Genomic DNA, 18,316 nt, shown 5'->3' on the forward strand with positions numbered 1-18,316 from the left:
TGTTGTGAGATTAAGAGTCACTTATGGTTTGTCTCCCTCCCAATCCCATCTTGTTTCATTGATTCTTCTACCCACTTAAGCCTCCATGTTGCATCACCACTATGTGCTTTTGATTGAATTTCATTCATTCCAAAATTAAAAGCATATGCCACAAGTATTTACTAGGTATTAAGTCCTATATTAGATACCATGGAGTAAAACAGTATTCTAGGTAGGTACAGAACAGTAATACAGCTTTTGTTCTAGAAGAGGCTTATAAACAAAATGTACAGCACTCATATGCTTATAGATACCTTTAATAATGAAGAACAAAACATTTCCTGTGGTATTCTCTCAGTGATACGGACAAATTAAAGTGTGCACCAAACATACGTATTCTAATGAATTAACATATAAGTCAGGATAGGGAAACAAAATATATGACCTAAGAATAATAAGGGCAAATTTTTGTTTAAAGCTTGGTAATAAGAAATTTTACCAATATTTTCATTTTAATATACTGGCGAATATGCTTTCACAAGCTATATACTTATCAGATAAAGTATATGTGTGGGTATAAAAGACATAAAACAAAGCCAGGGATTTAGCACATTCAGGGTGTGTGTAAAATGCCTCTAATATACTCTTAGTGTGTTATGAAATGGCCTACTGAAACATGCACCAAAAACTAGACTCAACTGAAGTCTGTTCTAGTCAGCAATCTGACAGAAACCAAAAGAATTACAAAAATTATAACTAGCTCTATAAAAAGTTCACCCCTGTTCTCTCCTAAAATCAGAAAAAGAATGGAGAACAAAAACACTTTTATCCCTTGAAGGAAATCTGATGGGTGATTCAGCAGGTTATTTCTTTTGGTAGTTAGCCTCCCTAAAAGTCCCCTGCCTGAGTTTTTAATTAGTCAATTTAGCTCATATATCAGAAAATAGACCTTCTTCTCAGCCCATATCCTAGGCCCACTGCTATCTCTGATTAAAGTTCCAGTTTTTGAAGCGCTCAGCTGAGTTTGAACACTTAGAGAAGTCTAATATCATAACCCCAGAAGATATATTTTAAAGGTCATGTAAGAGAATTCACATTTTTCATCCTTGGTTTTTAGAGTATACTTCTAATTATTTAACATAGAGTAAAATGTTTCAAATGACAAATTTATTAAATAGAGTATGTAATAAATACTCATGCCCATATATATTCACTTACAAAGGAAAGTAGTACTGTGAGTTCTGAGAAGTTAACAAAAAGGGGCTCTCTCTCTCTCTACATGGCTGGTAAGGAATTCTTGAGGTGATTGCCAAAGACATGAATTTTTAAAGGAATATATTGTTTTCCCTTAATCATGATGGGTACATTTGGTAAAGTGTTAGCAGATGTACACAGTCTTATCTTGGCTCTCCAAAATAAAGAAAAGAAAATGCCATTAACCATATCTTTGCTTTTGACATTTAAAGCTCTAAGTCTCGAACTGAAATCAAAGGAAAATTCCAGAAACCTAAGGCAATGCTTTGCTTACAAACCACATCTTCAAATAACTTATTATGGATCCTTAGAGATATATTCTTTTAGAGCATACTAAATGAATGGAAACTACAGATTTATCATTATTAGAGAAGTCTGCACATGAGAAACCAGCCCAGGTCTTCCCACTGAACACATACAGCTGAAGACACTGCAACCTTTGTGACTCCTCTAGATATTAATGCCTGACTATGGATGAAGCTTGAAACTATATAGTACTCACATTTGCTACTTTGCCCACCCAGTGGTTTCATTTAAAGTTTTAGGCCTTCACTGTATCTCTGAAATTCTATGAGTGAAACTAGACTCTGAGAGAAGGGGACAGAAAAATGAATGAAAGAGTAGTCTCCGTCTGAACTATTTAATTTCTAAATGATCTAAACATTCCTCATTCTCAAAGGTATCAGAAACTGAGTGGAGTCTTAAAAATATTAGTCCATATATATGTTACATAAATATTATTTTATAATAAAATTTGTTTTACTTTTTTCCTTACTGTTTTAAAAGGCACTAGTATCTTGCTACCTAGGAATGTAAATAAACAAAGAACCAGGAAGTCTCAATGCCCTCTGAATTCCTGGGACTATTATTAAGGAAAAGAGACTTCAGAGCCCCAAATGGAGGTTCTTTAATGCCAAAAACCTTTGTCTCTATTCTCTTTATAATTTCCATAACTATTTACATAATATTAGGTATATACAGTATGACTCTAATATAGTATGTTTGATCAATGTCCACAGAACAGGTTTAGAATGAAGAAGAGATCATCAGTCTTACACAAAGTCACATTAAATGCTATATGCTTAGGAGGAAGGAAATACAGCACCCTATTTATTGTTAATGGTAGGACATTATTCCTCTGGATGAAATGGAATTTATGTAAATCTCAAGTGTGGATGAGGGAGATGAAATAAGGCTGTGGTGAGGGAAAGTGTTTTCGTAATGTGTTGGAATGAGTCCACACAACTTTCTTGCTCATATTTTTGCCTTTACAGGCATAATTGCAGCTGAACAGTCATTAGGAATTGTGTGGTGGTTTATCTTCTCCAACAGCATTACTCACCTTCAGGTCCCGATGGACTACGCCCATCTGATGGCAGTGTAGCACAGCCTCCAGGATCTGCTGAATGCAATGACTGCATGCAAACACCAGGGGGCGTGTGTTAGTTCCAAGCTTACACTCACTGTCTGTACACCCTCAGAGAGACCGGGTTAAAGTGCAAAACCAGCAGACAACTGGGGTTGTGTTTTACCACCTTCAGTATTGTAAACATATTGCTCAAGTAGAGTGACTACTACCTCAGAGCAATCAGAATCTTGCCATATGTGCGCGAAAATGTGGATCCACTTGATCTAGAAAAAAGCCATCTTAAAAAAATTTAATTCAGTAGCTTATTTCCTAGTTATGAATTCTTATAGGAAAAGAACTGGAATGCAAATAAAATTTTTATAGCTGTTGTGGTCCACCTCCACCCCACATAAAAAACTGTTTCCCCATTCCCTCCCATTTTTCTAGTATCATCCCAAAGCCCTCACGTTAGCGGTCAAGGCACTATTAAGGTTAAATTAGGATAAGTAATGAATTTTTGATAAATCATTAACTTCTTGTGCTTTAATTTAGCTGGCAATTATTATCTCTTGCCTGAGGGTTCATCAGACTCAAATGGAGCAATGTGTAACCAGTTGTTTTGCTACAGCAACCCATGGTCTCAGAACAGAAGTGGTGTTTAAATCTACAGGCGGACATACATCACAGGCCATGTTTATCTCCAGGCAAATGCTGGACATTTCAGGAAAGCCTGCCCCCAAACCGCCTCTGGTAGTTTACTGCTTGGAAACTTGACAGGTTGTGTTCTTAATATTGTCCTTCCCTTTTCGCTATGATGTATATTTAGCCTGTAGATGAGCAAACTGAAAGAGGCATCATGCATTATCATTTCATCATGTAGTCATTTTAGGGAAAAATCGGGAAAGGCAAGGGAACCATTTTAAATACCCACCCTCTGCCCTTTCCCCAGAAACAAAACAAAACAAAACAAAACAAAACAAAAACCTCCTTTGATTCAGATTTATGGACTCCATATACTGACCTTCAGGTCCCTGTGAACTATGCCATTTAGGTGACAATGATTTACACTTTCTAGAATCTGCTGTATACAATGACTGTAAAGATACAAGGGCAGAATGGAAGGGAGAACATTTTAAAGGTACATAATCACATTGAATACAAAATAAAATGAAAGTTAAAACGAAACAAACAAACAAACAAAAATTATATTTTCTCACATCTTTTTTAGCTTTACACTGGAATTTAATAATGCTGAATAAAGCTAATTCTGGTTCTAACAAAAATGACATCCAACATAGAGTTTGTGACATGTTCAGACAAAACAATTTGAGCTGTGTTTTTTTTCCCATTGAAAATGTACAAATTAAATCAGTTGTATATAGAAGATTTCCATATTCAAGGAGAAAAATTTATAAATATTCCCATAATGTTCTGGGAAAATTCTTCAGCAATATAAAATTTATGGGTATTTCTCATACACATCTAAACTGTTTAAAATCTGAGGTCACAATTAAACATAGGTGTTGAAACAAGAGGGTACACACAGATGAAGTGGCGGGCGAAACAAGGGTTAAGAAAAATGGAGGGACACATTCATCATTTTGACTTAGAAATGGTGCTTCTTGAAGAATACAGTAAGAGGAAAACTAATGCAAGTCTCCAATAACAGAGGGGAATCTCAAGTAAACCCATGACATAAAATAAACCCCTCTTCAGGACAGGCATACTCTGGAGAAGGACTAGGCACTTAAGGAAAAAAAAATTTTTTTAAATCCCCTGGAACACTGGTAATTGTCAGATATATTTCCATCTACCTCAGTGAAGGAAAACTTTCCTTACTACTATGTCAAAAGCACAATTTATACTATTCTTATTAAAGGCCCACTGATGTCAGACAGCTAATGAAATTAGAGGGGATAAATCACTGATTGACACCCGTAAGGTCCCATGAGCTTTCAACTGACATAAAATAATATAGACCACACTGACACATTTGGTATAAATTTATATTTGTGCAACTCAAATGCATGATATGTACTGAGCTACATTCATATAGCAAACATTTTAATAAGGACATTTTCAATTATTTAATGTACAAAATAATATTACTTGAAAGTAAATTCTTGAATTATAAAAAGTAATCACCATCTGATTTTTTACAATGTGAATGTAAAAAATCGATCAAGATTATGATTATTCAGCCCTAACTCTATAAAGAGTTCCACCAAAAGAGCTAAACATTGGTTGGTTTTTGGTAACAGAGCTTATTTGAGTGTTGGTAATTATTTTTTAAATACTGTGACTTTTTTCTCCTTCACTTTGTACTACATTTTAGAAATATTTCACTTTCTCTTCTCAAATGACAGACATAAGTCATTAGGCTTAATGAATAATGCAAAATAAAGTACATAATAATTCATATTAAATAAACTTCGTCATTTTTTTACTGGTGAGAATGGATTCAATTCTTCAGCTCCTGAGGACTAGTAGGGAAAGACTTCTTTATGTTTGTTCTTGGGAAGAGAATGTTCCTTCTGCTTCATTTTGTGTGAGACCTATCCTAAAAAATACTCACTTCTAGTGAATTTGAAAACCTAATATAAACATGCACATAAAATGATCCAACCTATAGGGTCTCCCCGATTATCTATAGGGCTCTTCAACAGTGAAAAAAGTTTCTATTTTAAATTCAAACAATACTTTTCAAACACAATGACCTGTTTAACATAATTTCAAAAAACAAAATAAATCTAACACCCTAACTTGTTAATTACCTTAATTAAAATTATTATTCTCTCAGGGCAAGTGGGCAAATAGCTACTCACAAGGCTACTCTGAAGCCCCTTTCCAGGGCCGTGACATAGGAACTGGAGTGAACTAAGCAAGTGATGATTCACTCATGATAGTATAAATGACACAAAAGTTTCTATTTGACTTTGACAGTAAAAATTCCATTAAAAATTAGACTGTAGCCATGTACAGATAAGATTCACAGAATGTCATAAACTGGCATAAAACCAAGAAGATTAATTAGAGATTTGCAAGTGAGCCTGTGTGTGCATATGCTATTTTGAAGAGGCGGGGAGGGAACCTGCTATCAGCTGACTATCTGCTGAGTGCAGGCTACAGTGAGATTAGCAAGCTTTAGGAAGCTCTGAAAGAATTAGAGAATGGGGGCAGACAGTAAGTAACTAATATTCACAACATCTCATTTACATTGTTAATAATGATTCAATAGCTCAAGGCCAGATCTTTCAAATTAAGTACCAACTACTGAATATGTATAAAGAAATGCCAAGGAAAACTAACATGAAAAAGTCTAACTAATGTCTAAGCAAGTAAATCAATGTCACTTCACTCCAAAAATGTTGGCTTTGTGTAGCCTAGGAAATTTCAAATGAGAGAAAATGTATAGCCATTGTTAACCTCTGTAAAGATGATGCCAGTTAACAAGGCTAGAAAATCCTTTTGAATCCTTTGAAATATCTGAAATAACCTGGTGATTCACAGACCTGTACCCCTGGGGATAAAAATATATGTTTATAAAAATAAAAAATTAAAAAAAAAAATATTTTTCACATGAGGTTTCCAAAAGCCATCCTGGAACTTCCAAAGAGTTAAACAGCTAATAATGCTTTAAGGAGACTACTGGATTTTGTAGTCTGTTTCTTTTTATGGTCTCTGATTAAACATGGGCTATTCAGTGGAGCTTTCTGTAATGATGGAAATGTTCTATATCTGCTATGTCCAATTGGTAGCCACTAGTCATTTATGGCCACTCAGCATTCAAAACGTAGCTAGTACAACTGAGAAACTAAATTTTTTATTTAATTGTAATTAACTGAAATTGAAATAGCCATGTGTTACTAATGGCTGCCATAATGGGCAGCTCAGGACCTAGAGACCAGAGGATCTGAATTTTTGGTCTCTTAACTTCACTAAAAAAATAAATTTCTTTAGCAGAAATCTTTCCAGGTAGAGTACAGATTTTATTATTTATTTTTAAAAACACTAACTATAGATGCTATTTTAGACCAGATTCTAGTTTTGTTTTCCCCAAACAATTACCCTGGAAATCCTCGAGAGATAAACAGCAATTAAGAGGGACTCATCATGAGAAGTTGTCCAAGATGGTATTCTGAGAGTCTCATAAATACTAAGGATTATGATGCATTTGTAAAGAGATAAACTGAACAAGTGTCATTGAATGTTAAGTCTTGTATCTTGCCCCTGGGGCAAGTCACTTACCTGGCATCAGCTTCACTGTAATACTCTCTTGCCACTATGTCTTCAAACAGTTCACCTCCAGTAACTCTGTAAAGACAAACAAGATACTGACATTAGAAAAGAAAACAAAAATATGCATCAATGGATTTGTACCATATTCATGTAGATTTTTGTTTTCAGATTACTTTGAAAATTACCAAAACAAGGTGTTGTAAAACATTACAAGACTTAACAGTTCTCATAACAATTTACATTGATCTAAACATGTCCTCTTTTCTACATGTCTTTCTATTGCTAGATCCTGAGGACACAATTTTCTGTATGACATAAATATATTCAGTGATATCTCTTATACCAAATAATCTCTATGAAACTCTTCATTTAAATTCTCTAAATATTAACTAAGATCTGATGAAGTGTGTGAAACAATTTAGAAACATTTTCTGAACAATAAGAGAAGATGATTACTATCAAGCCTGTAGAGTATATGTTTGCAGGTTTTATCTCTCTGGAAGGGCTTGTTTTTTAAAATGCAATAAACACGCCTTTATGGGTTAGAGGTGGCCTTTCAAAATACATACCACTTTTGGGCTGAGTCCTACCTAGATTTTCTTTGTTAAGCACCCCGATTTCCTTTATGCTCCATGCATTTGCCAGTGAACACAGACCTAGAGCTTTTGGAAATGTCCCTAGAAGGCAGCACTGATCCCTTGCCAACTAAGAAGCCACATCTATTCTCCATCTTTAAGTGAAGACTTTCCCACAACTCAGCAACTGGATTTAGTTACCCTATAAAGTACATTCAAACCAAGGATTTCAAGGCTCTCTACCTAAGTAGCTATAACTACCTTTGGGATCCATTTCTGCTGTTCTGGGGGTAGAATTCCCCAACCAGTAATTCTCTGGCTTAGGCTCCTCCTCACCCCAATACATGTTTTTAACATAATTTTTTTGGCAAAATTAAAAAAATATGGACGTGTACCAAGCCCTTATCTCTCAACACCAACTCTACTGTCCGGAATAAACTAATTTTAACTATTCATATCCTTTTAACTTTCTGTGTATCTTTAAACACACTGCTCCCTTGCAAACACACCAAAAACCAACCAACCAACCAACCAAAACAAACAAACAAACAAACAAACACGTATTTTTTTCTCACATTTTTCTCACAAAAGTGAAATCATGCTAATTGTATTTTCATTTCACTTTAGGTCAAGGGCACCATTTCATGTCAGAACATTTTCTTTATTTAAAATACGAAATAAAGAAATAGACATTTATGTATACGAGGACAGGGCAAACTGCCTTCCACAATGGTTGCATGTTATGAAGGTGCCCGGTTTTTTTCCAGTTTAAAAAAAAGTTAGAAAAGTTACTGCATATTAATATTTCTTGATTTTTAGTGAAGTGAACCATTTTCTCATGCATTTATCAGCCATTTTTTTCTCTTTTATGACATGGCTTGATTTTAAAGGGAAATTTCAGCTTTGGAGCTTAACCTTGTGATAGTTAACATTTGCTTACTATGTGCTACACAGTGTACTATTATATTAATGCAAAAATCCTTGCAATTATTGTCTGAGTTTTACCACTAACTCAGTTTACTGACAAGAACATGGATGTATAGAGAGTGACTTGCCCAGGACTTAAGCAGCACAGGTGGGCCATCCATTTCACAGCCCTTGCTCTCAATCCACACACAGTGTAACCATTCCAATTACACTGTCAGTCTTCTCAGAAGTTTAGAAGGCATTTGAAAAAGTACTAGATGGGGGCTCCTTGGTGACTCAGTTGTTAAGCATCTGCCTTTGGCTCAGGTCATGGTCCTAGGGTCCTAGGGCTCTGGGATTGAGCCCCACCCTGGGCTCCCTGCTCAGCGGAAAGCCTGCTTCCCCCTCTCCCACTCTCCCTACTTGTGTTCCCTCTCTTGCTGTGTCTCTTTCTCTGTCAAATATATTTATTTGTAAATAAATAAAATCTTTAAAAATAAGAAAATAAAAAGTACTGGGTGAAGGTATAAAGCTTGGTGAGTGTTCTTTATGGAATGGGAGACAAAATTACTCTTAAGATAGCTTTTCAAAAAAATTTTCATTTGCTTTAGTAAGTTCTAAATCATCAAATAATAATGTTCCAGAGATGACCAGTTATTGTTTTCTTCTGTATTTTCCTTTCCTAAAGGAAAAGAGGCAATACTAAAAACTTAATGTGTCTGAAAGTTTATGCAACTTTGACTCTTCTTCATGGTATTCTGGATATTTACAAGACGATTATTTTTATTCTTTACATTTAGGGACACCTGGGTGGTTCAGTGGGTTAAGCCTCTGCCTTCGGCTTGGGCCATGATCCCAGGGCCCTGGGATGGAGCCTGGCATCAGTCTCTCTGCTCAGCGGGGAGCCTGCTTTCTCCTTTCTCTACCTGCCTCTCTGCCTACTTGTGATCTCTCTGTCAAATAAATAAATAGAATCTTAAAAAAAAAAAAAAAAGACTTGAGTCATTATTTCATTCTTTACATTTAAAATGTGCCTCTAAAATTATTTAATACTACATATGGGTTTGTTCTGAAAGCCACAGTTACAGGTACATGTACTTCCGTTTAATAGCTCAGTTAGTTTTTATCTCCAGTTAGAGTAACAATAATAATACAATCACATAATGTACCCAAAATAAATTATAATACAAAATAATTAAATATTAGATAGAATGTATTTCCAACAAATCCATTATCATCCCTATAATGATAATAATAGTTTGTGGGATTTCTTTCTTTGAATGTGACTGAGTTGAATATGATATATATCCATATTTATCTTTGTTTTTGATCATAGGTACCTAGAGATTCTCTATTATACACAAGTGTGGTTTGTAAAGTATTTAACAGATACTGAATAAAAAGCTCATTGCTAAAAAAACAAAAAAACAAAAAAAAAAACAAAAAAAACCCTTCTTGCCATTAATGAAATTGCTGCTTAAAGTAGCTCCCTAAGTATACTGTATATTCTGTCATGTCTTAAATCACTAGAATCACAACTTACTGACCTTTTCTACCACAGCATCTAACCCATAGTATTTGCTCAATTAAGCAGTACTGAAGTAATGATTACATGAATTAACCAAGTCAGAAGTTCATGCTGTCCATTTACTCTAAGTCTGGACTTTATGTGCACTTAAAAAGGAAAAAGAAAATATTAATTTAGCTCTCTATAGCAATAGGTTTTATTTCTAGGTGTTTGTATTTTTTTTTTAAAGATTTTATTTATTTATTTGACAGAGAGAGATCACAGTAGGAGAGAGGAAGGGAAGAGATCACAGAGAGAGGAAGGGAAGCAGGCCCCCTGCTGAGCAGAGAGCCGGATGTGGGACTCGATCCCAGGACTCTGAGATCATGACCTGAGCTGAAGGCAGCGGCTTAACCCACTGAGCCTAGGTGTTTGTATTTAAAGATGAATATTAAAAACTCTTGCGGCCTACCATTCTGGTAATTTTCAATGAACTATCCTAGCTGTTAAAGAAATTTAAGGTGTACAGAGTTTTATGTTAAGCATCTCTGACAGCACTGTTTCTCATTTTCTAACATTCATTCTTCCCATTACTTAAAAATATCCTTGTGCAAATGAAGCCATTTTATCATTTCTGTTACATGTATAATAAATGTCTGGGAAGAAAAAAATGGAGTTCTAATAGAACATGCGGCTGTGAAGATAAACTATTACATTTTCTAACTTTTAACACACTTCTATACTAACACTATTGCTTAATGGAGCACAAAATTAAGCAGCAGTTATTACAGATTTAAAAAAAATTTTTAGTGTGCTATGTAAAATTTCATACAAAGTCAAATTAAATCAGTCTCATGAATAAACTGTTAACTAAGTAGAGACTTAGTGAATAAATGAATGTTGGAATACTGCTATGATGTGAGGCATATCAATTATATATCTGAAGCATTAATTATCATTTATGAATCCCTAGAATATTAGGGCTTCCAGGGGAAAAAAAAATAAGATAATCCTAGAATCATGAAAAGATGAGATTTTACATATCAAAAAGATAAATACTTTTGTTGCCATAATTATTTATAGGGATGTTGGTTCATTTTGTGTTATCCAGCAGAATGAATTGTTCCTTTCTTCCTAGTCTATATATGATTTGTATCAGAAATGGTTGAAAGTAGTAGTAGCAATGATATAGTGATTAGAACTGCCCAAGGTGGTGGCGGGAAACCCAGGAATCTCAGGACACAGCCAAGTTGGAAAACAGGAACCAAGAGGAGGGCCTAGTTAACTCACGGTAGGAGGTAACGTCACCAAAGCAAGGCCAGGAATATCCCCTGGAAAAAGAAGCAATTCCTCCCAAACACTAAGTATAAAGCTGAAGAAACAAACCCAGTGAGTTGAAGCTACCAGACCTTTAATCCAAGGCTCTGAGCAGAATCTCCAGAATGTTAGGGCTTTCAGCATTGGCTGGAGTCATGTTAACAAAGAATCACTACAGTCAGATTTTTGTCAAAAAACATATCATATGCTGCCTTGCATTTGGGTGATAGGCATGTCTATTAGTAATCTCCTCCAAGACAGAAGCTACAATGGTGATGTGTTAATCTCTTACCTTCATGATGCCCAGCACACTGCCTTCTATGTGGTTGAACAATAACAGCAAATACCCACTGGGTGCTATGTGCCAAGGCCATGTGTTGTTCTAAGTCTCTATAGTTACAATACATGCCCATGAGGTAGATGCTAGTGCTATTTCCGTTTTGCAATTAAGAAAATGCAAGTAATGAAAATTAAGGGCTTTTCCCAAAAACACATAGCACCAGAGGGAAAAGGGGTTTGTTTTCATCTGTGCTGCCCTAATAGGAGCCCCCTGGACACAATCTGGAGAGCAGAGGAGCAAGTCAAGGGTCTCTAGAGAGCCCAAAGGAGCACGCAGAAAGACTGGAAAGAATACTGATATAAAGGCATTCCATTTATATCTTTTTTTTTTTTTTTAAGATTTACTTATTTTTTTGACAGAGAGAAAGAGAGTGAGAGCACAAGCAGAGGAGCAGCAGGCAGAAGAGAGGATCACGACCTGAGTTGAGGGCAGACACCTGATTGAGCCACCCAGGTGCCCTTATATCTCTTTTTTAAAGTCAAACTCCTGTCCAGGGCTGGAGACTAAGTCAGTGGTCAAAGTAAAGCTGACCAGTGTTCATCAGCAGGAGTGTTACCGCCTTTTTTGGCTATGTGGGATGGTCCCTTCCATGATGAGACTGTTAGCACCAGGCCCCACATTAGGTGTCAATGGTGCTACCTTGTCAGTGTGGCAATGAGTGTGTCTATTTACACCATTGACAGTCACCCCCCTCTGGGCTCCCGAGACATCCTTGATGAGAACCTCCAAGCTAAGGGAATAAAATCTACAGAGATATAATTAAGAACTTGGGTCTTCTCAGCACCATGCTTTAACATCTATGGTCAATCAAGCTAACCACTGCTGCAAAGGACCTTTAGGCAGACTTTTACAATGGAACACTGTATTTTCAGTATCCTTACAGGTCCCTGACATACAGAAGGACCTTAATAAATCTGCTGAGTGAATAAATGATTACATAATTAAATGGGTGAATGAAACCATAAGCATCTGTCCACAGTTTCATGGTTTAACCTGTAAGCTAGAATCTGAGGGTGAAAGCTTTCCTATCATTTGTATTATTTATCTACCAATCTCTAACTAAATCCTGCTGATTCTATCTCTGAAATAGATCTTGAATTAACTTCTTTCTATCCTCACTACAATGTTACAAGCCCGAGGAGTCACTGTCTGTCACCTGTACTTCTCCAAAAGCTTCTTGATTGGCCAAACTTCCCCTCTGCCATCAGTTCTCCAGATAAAAGCTTTCAATATGCTTCATATTTTGTCTGATGCCTATAGGAAGCCCTTTAAATAGCTGTCCTTTGCTACTGGACATGGGCCTTCTGCCTTCTGCCCCTCCTTCTCCTTCCTTGATACTTACTGCTCCAATCACAAATGGCCTTCCTTCAGTTACTCAAGTACATTAAACTCCTTCCCATCCCTAGATCTTCTCACATGCTTATTTTTCTTCCCTGACATTCCCAACCTGTCTGCCACTATTACTTGGTGAGAAGTAATCTTATCCTTAAAATTTGGTTTTAGCTTTATATCTTTAGACCTCCACTCATTTGTATTATCTTATCCCCCAGAACCCTATGTTACTCTTCATAACACCTGTCACCCTTATAATTATGTGTTTGCTTATGTAATCATTTGTTTAATGTTTGTCTCTCTACTAGTATGGTAGTTCTGAGAAGGAAGAATGTCCTGTGTGTTCACTATAAAATAACTAGAGCTGAGTCATAGTGCCTTTGACAAGCTCATTAAAATGCTTTCAAGTGAATGATTCCAGAGTTTTATATCTCAAAGAGAGGTATATGTGTGAGAATATCCTATGTCAATGCCATAATGTTGGTTAATTCCTGGTATCACATCACTTACCATTATATTTTGATAAGATGGTAAGGATTTCTCAAGCAGTTTTCCCCCAGAAATCCTTTACCTCAGTTCTGGATCTTGTAGTATCTTTCCCACAAGACAGAGTTTGTCTATAAACTAATCATGTCAGATCACAAATGCAGAATTATTTGAATTCATTATAAGCATATGTTTGGATTAGAGATTGAGAAGGGAATAAAAGCATGGTGTTTTTACAATTTTTGGAAGACAGCTAGCTGTATTTCAGTTTTTAAAGAACTGACCTTATGCTTCTTGTCACTATAAATACAGAGAACAAGAACATCTATATGTCTAACTTCATTTGACATTATGCCTCTCTCATATATTTGGATACTTTCAAAGTACATGGTCAATGATCAGTGTTTCAAGATGAATCAAGTGGCATAATTATAACATGAGCAGACTCAGTTGTATCTTGCAGTCCCATTAAAGCTACAGTGGTAAGATGCCTGGGTGGCTCAGTGGTTAAGCATCTGCCTTTGGCTCCCGTCATGATCCCAGGGTCCTGGGATTGAGCCTCACATCAGGCCTCCAGCTCAGTGGGGAGTCTGTTTCTCCCTTTCCCTCTGCTCTTCCTCTCCACTTAAGCTCCCTCTCTCTCAAATAAATAAAATCTTTTTTCAAAAAAGCTACAGTGGTAGGTATAGGGGGGAGATGATGCAAATTGGGGATGGAGGGATTCAAAGCACAACCCTGGTTTCATTCTTAATACCATTGTTAGTATCTTATTTAGCTAAGATCGATTTCTTATCTTTTCTTTTTTAAAAAGATTTATTTGAGAGAGAGAGAGCATGAGCACAAGACAGAGAAAGAGAGCGAGCGAGAGCGAGCGAGACAGGAGCAGGGGGAGAGACAGAAGCCCACTCTCCACTGAGCAGGGAACCCAACAAGTAGCTCAATCCCAGTACCCCAGGATCATGACCTGAGCTAAAGGCAGGCACTTCACCAACTGAGCCACCTAGGCACCCCTAAGATCAGTTTTTTTTTTAATTTTATTTATTTATTTGACAGACAGAGATCACAAGTAGGCAGAGAAGCAGGCAGAGAGAGGACGAAGCAGGCTCCCTGCTGAGCCTGATGCGGGGCTTGATCCCAGGACCCTGGGATCATTACCTGAGCCGAAGGCAGAGGCTTTAACCCACTTAGCCACCCAGGCGCCCCCTAAGATCAGTTTCTTATGTAAGTTATTTTCTAGCTGAACACCAAGTATTTGATGACACCTCTGAAGTAGTGGACTATCTGAAGTTGTTCAAAAATGATTTTCTGAATGAATTCCAAATTGGATTATGGAAATTTAAAAAGGCTGAGAGTTTGCTTTAATAGAAGGTCCAAAGAGTTTCTTATTGATCCTGATGTAAACAGATTTGCGGAGTTAGACAAAGAATCATAATTGAGATGATAAAACTGAGACGGGCCATTGGAACTGTTCCATTCAAAACTGATTGTAGCCAGAAGGAGAGAGGCAACTTACTGGGGGAGGCACAATTTGGGATAGTAGAAGCAGGGTGGAATATTCACGGGCTCTGTCCAACCTATTTCACTGAGCAGAGTGGGAAAGAGGAATAGGATGGCATGGTTCAAAAGCCTTCAAAAGAACACTTACTTTACTCCTGTTTTTCTGCCTAATCTCTAATTGCTGAATCTATCCCTTTAGCATCATACTGGATTTCATTTTCTCTCACCTTACTTTTACACTTGATACCTTCTGTATCCTCCCTCAATCCTAAAACTCATGCCAATTCTACATTACAATTCCTTTCTCATTCCACCTAGCTTTCACAAATGCATGTGAAAAATATCATAATTCACATTCTTAAACTGTTTTTCCTATTCAATGACCAAGAAAAAGCATGAATGAAAACAACACTGCTAACCACAATTAAGGGCACACAGAATAAAGCAAAAGCAGAAATGAATGGGTTATTTTTTGTTCTGTTTATATCACCAACCTCAAATGAGAAAATCAGCCATTAGGCTTATTATATAATCTGCGTGTGTGTGTGTGTGTGTGTGTGTGTGCACGCGCGTGTGTGGTTTAACAAGATGCCTTAATCTAGGATTGTTTGATTAAACACTCAGGCAATGTATTACAAAGATGTGCATAACAAAATGAATGCGTCTGGAGGGAAAGGTATAAATTGTAAAGCTATACATTAAGAAAAAAGTTTGATGCAAATTAAAACCACAGTGAGATGCCCACTTACACCCATTAGGATGGCTGACTGACAGAAAGAAAGGAAAGAAAGAAAAAGAGAAGAGAAGTGTTGGTGAAGATACAGAGATTGGAACCTTTGTGACTATTGATAGGAATATAAAATGGTACAGCTGATGTGGAAAACAGTACAACAACTCCTGAAGAAATTAAAACTGAATTACCATATAACCCACCAATTCTGTATTTAGATATATACCCAAAAGAACTAAAAGCAGGCTGTTGAAGAGATATTTGTACCCCCAAGTTCACAACAGCATTATTCACAACAGTTAAAACATGGAAGCAATCCAAATGTTCATTAGGAGATAAAGAGATATGCAAAGTGTGGTACCTATAGATAAAGAAATATTGTTCAGCCTTAAAAAGGAAGGAAATCCTGTCATATGCTACAATATGGATGAACCTTGAGGACACTATGCTAAGTGAAGTAAGCCAGTCACAAAAAGATAAATACTGTACTGTGGTACTTAGAGTGGTCAAATTTGTAGAAACAGAAAGTAGAATGATAGTTGCCAGGAACTCAGAGGAGAGAGGAAGGTGGAGTTATTGTTTAATGGCTATAGAGTTTCAGTTTTGCAAAATGAAGAGTTTTGTAGATGGCTGGTGATGATGGTTGCACAACAATGTAAATGTACCTTAATGACACTTAACTGTAATTAAAAATGGCTAAGAGAACAAACTTTATGCTACGTGTATTTTACCACAATATAAAATAAATCAAACCAAAATACCTGATGAAGATGATGACAATGAAGAAATAAAGGGTATAATTTAATGAAGACTACATACTTCTATTTCCTATTTCTCTCTGTGGGTTCAGAGGACTTTAGAAAATTATCTATACCAAACTCTGGAAAGCTAATAAACAATCCTATGTTAGCCAGTTACAAATATTAGTAATTTGTTTCATTGTTAGGCAGCATGGTCAAATAGAAATGAAATGGCCTCAACATTTTGGTTTGATATTAGCTAACTGTACGAGGTCAGGTCAGGCCAAAATTTTTCTTTGCTGTATTTTGCTTATTCAAAAATTGCAAAAAGAGAATACAGCATTTCTCGCAATTTACACCCACCAGATAAAAGTTGTGCAATTTGTGTTTTACACAAAGGCACAAACCAAGGAGGCAAGGGAGGGCTGTAATCCAGCCTTATTCCATTCTCTGAGCAAAGTGCCCATACCAGGAGCTTTCTCTAATGGCACAGAAAATACCTAACAGGCATATTGTGGCTCTGTTGATATCTGACAAAGTTCCATAAGTAATTCAGTTCATGCTATCCCCTACTCACCAAGATTGACTATTGTAACCCCAGAACCTCTTTGAAATACACACTCATTGAGACAACCAAGGTGTTCTCGTCCTGGAAATACCAAATGTGACAGTAAACGATATTCCTGTGGTGTCTGTGAGGTATGACACATTTATAGAATCCTTTACTAAGTACTCACGGAAATTTTAAAATTATATAGTGCTGTGCAAGCTATGTATGAGAGACCAGCAGAATTGTTTGCCTCTTTCATGTCTTATCATGGTACTTCTCTCTTCCAACTTGAGGCTGGTCAACTAAGGGGCAGCTTACCTCTTTGGCAGTTGATAACTTGAAATTACGTAGCTTTGCACCAGTCTCACCAAAATCCTGCTTATCACATATACTCACATTATGAGGATGGATGAATTAATATAGTAACACACTCAACTCTTTTGAAGAAGATATGACAACTGATATCACAGTGCCTGTGTGTGTGTGAGTATATATAGTATGTGTACACACAGATAAAGTGAGAGAGCTGATATGAACACTGTATTAAAAACCATTGATGTACCAAACAGTGGCTAACTGAATATAAAAAAATAAAATAAAATAAAATAAAAAGCTGATAATCCATTCAGGTAGATAATGATGAATGGTCTGTTGAGACATGAGGCCCACCTGCCAAGCATCAGGTCTACTCTTTACATTTCCAGTCCCTATAGTCGAAGCTGGGTTCATATCCAAATACACAAGACTCTTTTAAGTAAGGGACCTAGTTGAAAGAGAGTCATACCCTGGACCCACAGCTGGGCAAAAATAATCTTCAGTTGAAGATGTGAGACCAAAGGAGAAATACTACTTAATATACTCAGAGGATTTGCAAGGTAAATAAACCAATACATAAAAATTCCATTCTTTTAATAACCACTTAATTTTCTGCATTATCCATATAAATTAATTGCATATCTTAGTCAAATTTTTATTTTTTATTTTTTAAAGATTTTTATTTATTTATTTGACAGAGAGAGAGACAGAGAGAGAGAGGGAACACAAACAGGGGGAGTGGGAGAGGGAGAAGCAGGCTTCCCGCTGAGCAGGGAGCCCCATGAAGGCTCTATCCCAGGAAGCTGGGATCGTGACCTGAGCCCAAGGCAGATACTTAATGACTGAGCCATCTGGGTGCCCCGTTAGTCACATTTTTAAAAGATGTTTTTACATGCTTATACCCAGTGCTATCATATATATATGACATCATATATGTATGATATATATATAATGTTTATATGTTTATATCACCATACATATGATATATATAATTTATATATGATACATTATATATAATATATAATAATTAATAATATAATATATAACAATATATTATAATAATTAATATTATATATTAATATATATTATATTATATTATTATATTATATATTATATAATTTTATATATTATTATATATTATATTATATATAATTTATATATACTGTATATAAATTACATATATATCATATTTTACATATAT

General features: G+C 36.0%; 1 protein-coding gene across 20 annotated transcripts in view; it reads right to left on the minus strand.

Moving 5' to 3' along the window:
* Nucleotides 1–18,316, minus strand: part of CAMK2D (calcium/calmodulin dependent protein kinase II delta) — a 333,039-nt gene that overhangs the window by 87,190 nt on the left and 227,533 nt on the right. For 12 of the 20 annotated variants that reach the window (XM_059377671.1, XM_059377617.1, XM_059377583.1 and 9 more), the window contains exons 5-6: nucleotides 6,830–6,895; nucleotides 3,603–3,675 (exon numbers count right to left, since the gene is read on the minus strand). In XM_059377671.1, the coding sequence (XP_059233654.1) occupies nucleotides 3,603–3,675; nucleotides 6,830–6,895 (139 nt within the window). Of the gene's footprint in view, nucleotides 1–2,575; nucleotides 2,649–3,602; nucleotides 3,676–6,829; nucleotides 6,896–18,316 lie in introns of all 20 variants that reach the window. The other 8 variants (XM_059377681.1, XM_059377620.1, XM_059377556.1 and 5 more) reach the window with 1 other exon arrangement.

This window comes from Mustela nigripes, chromosome 1 (assembly GCF_022355385.1).
Source record: "Mustela nigripes isolate SB6536 chromosome 1, MUSNIG.SB6536, whole genome shotgun sequence".
NCBI classification, from domain to species: domain Eukaryota; kingdom Metazoa; phylum Chordata; class Mammalia; order Carnivora; family Mustelidae; genus Mustela; species Mustela nigripes.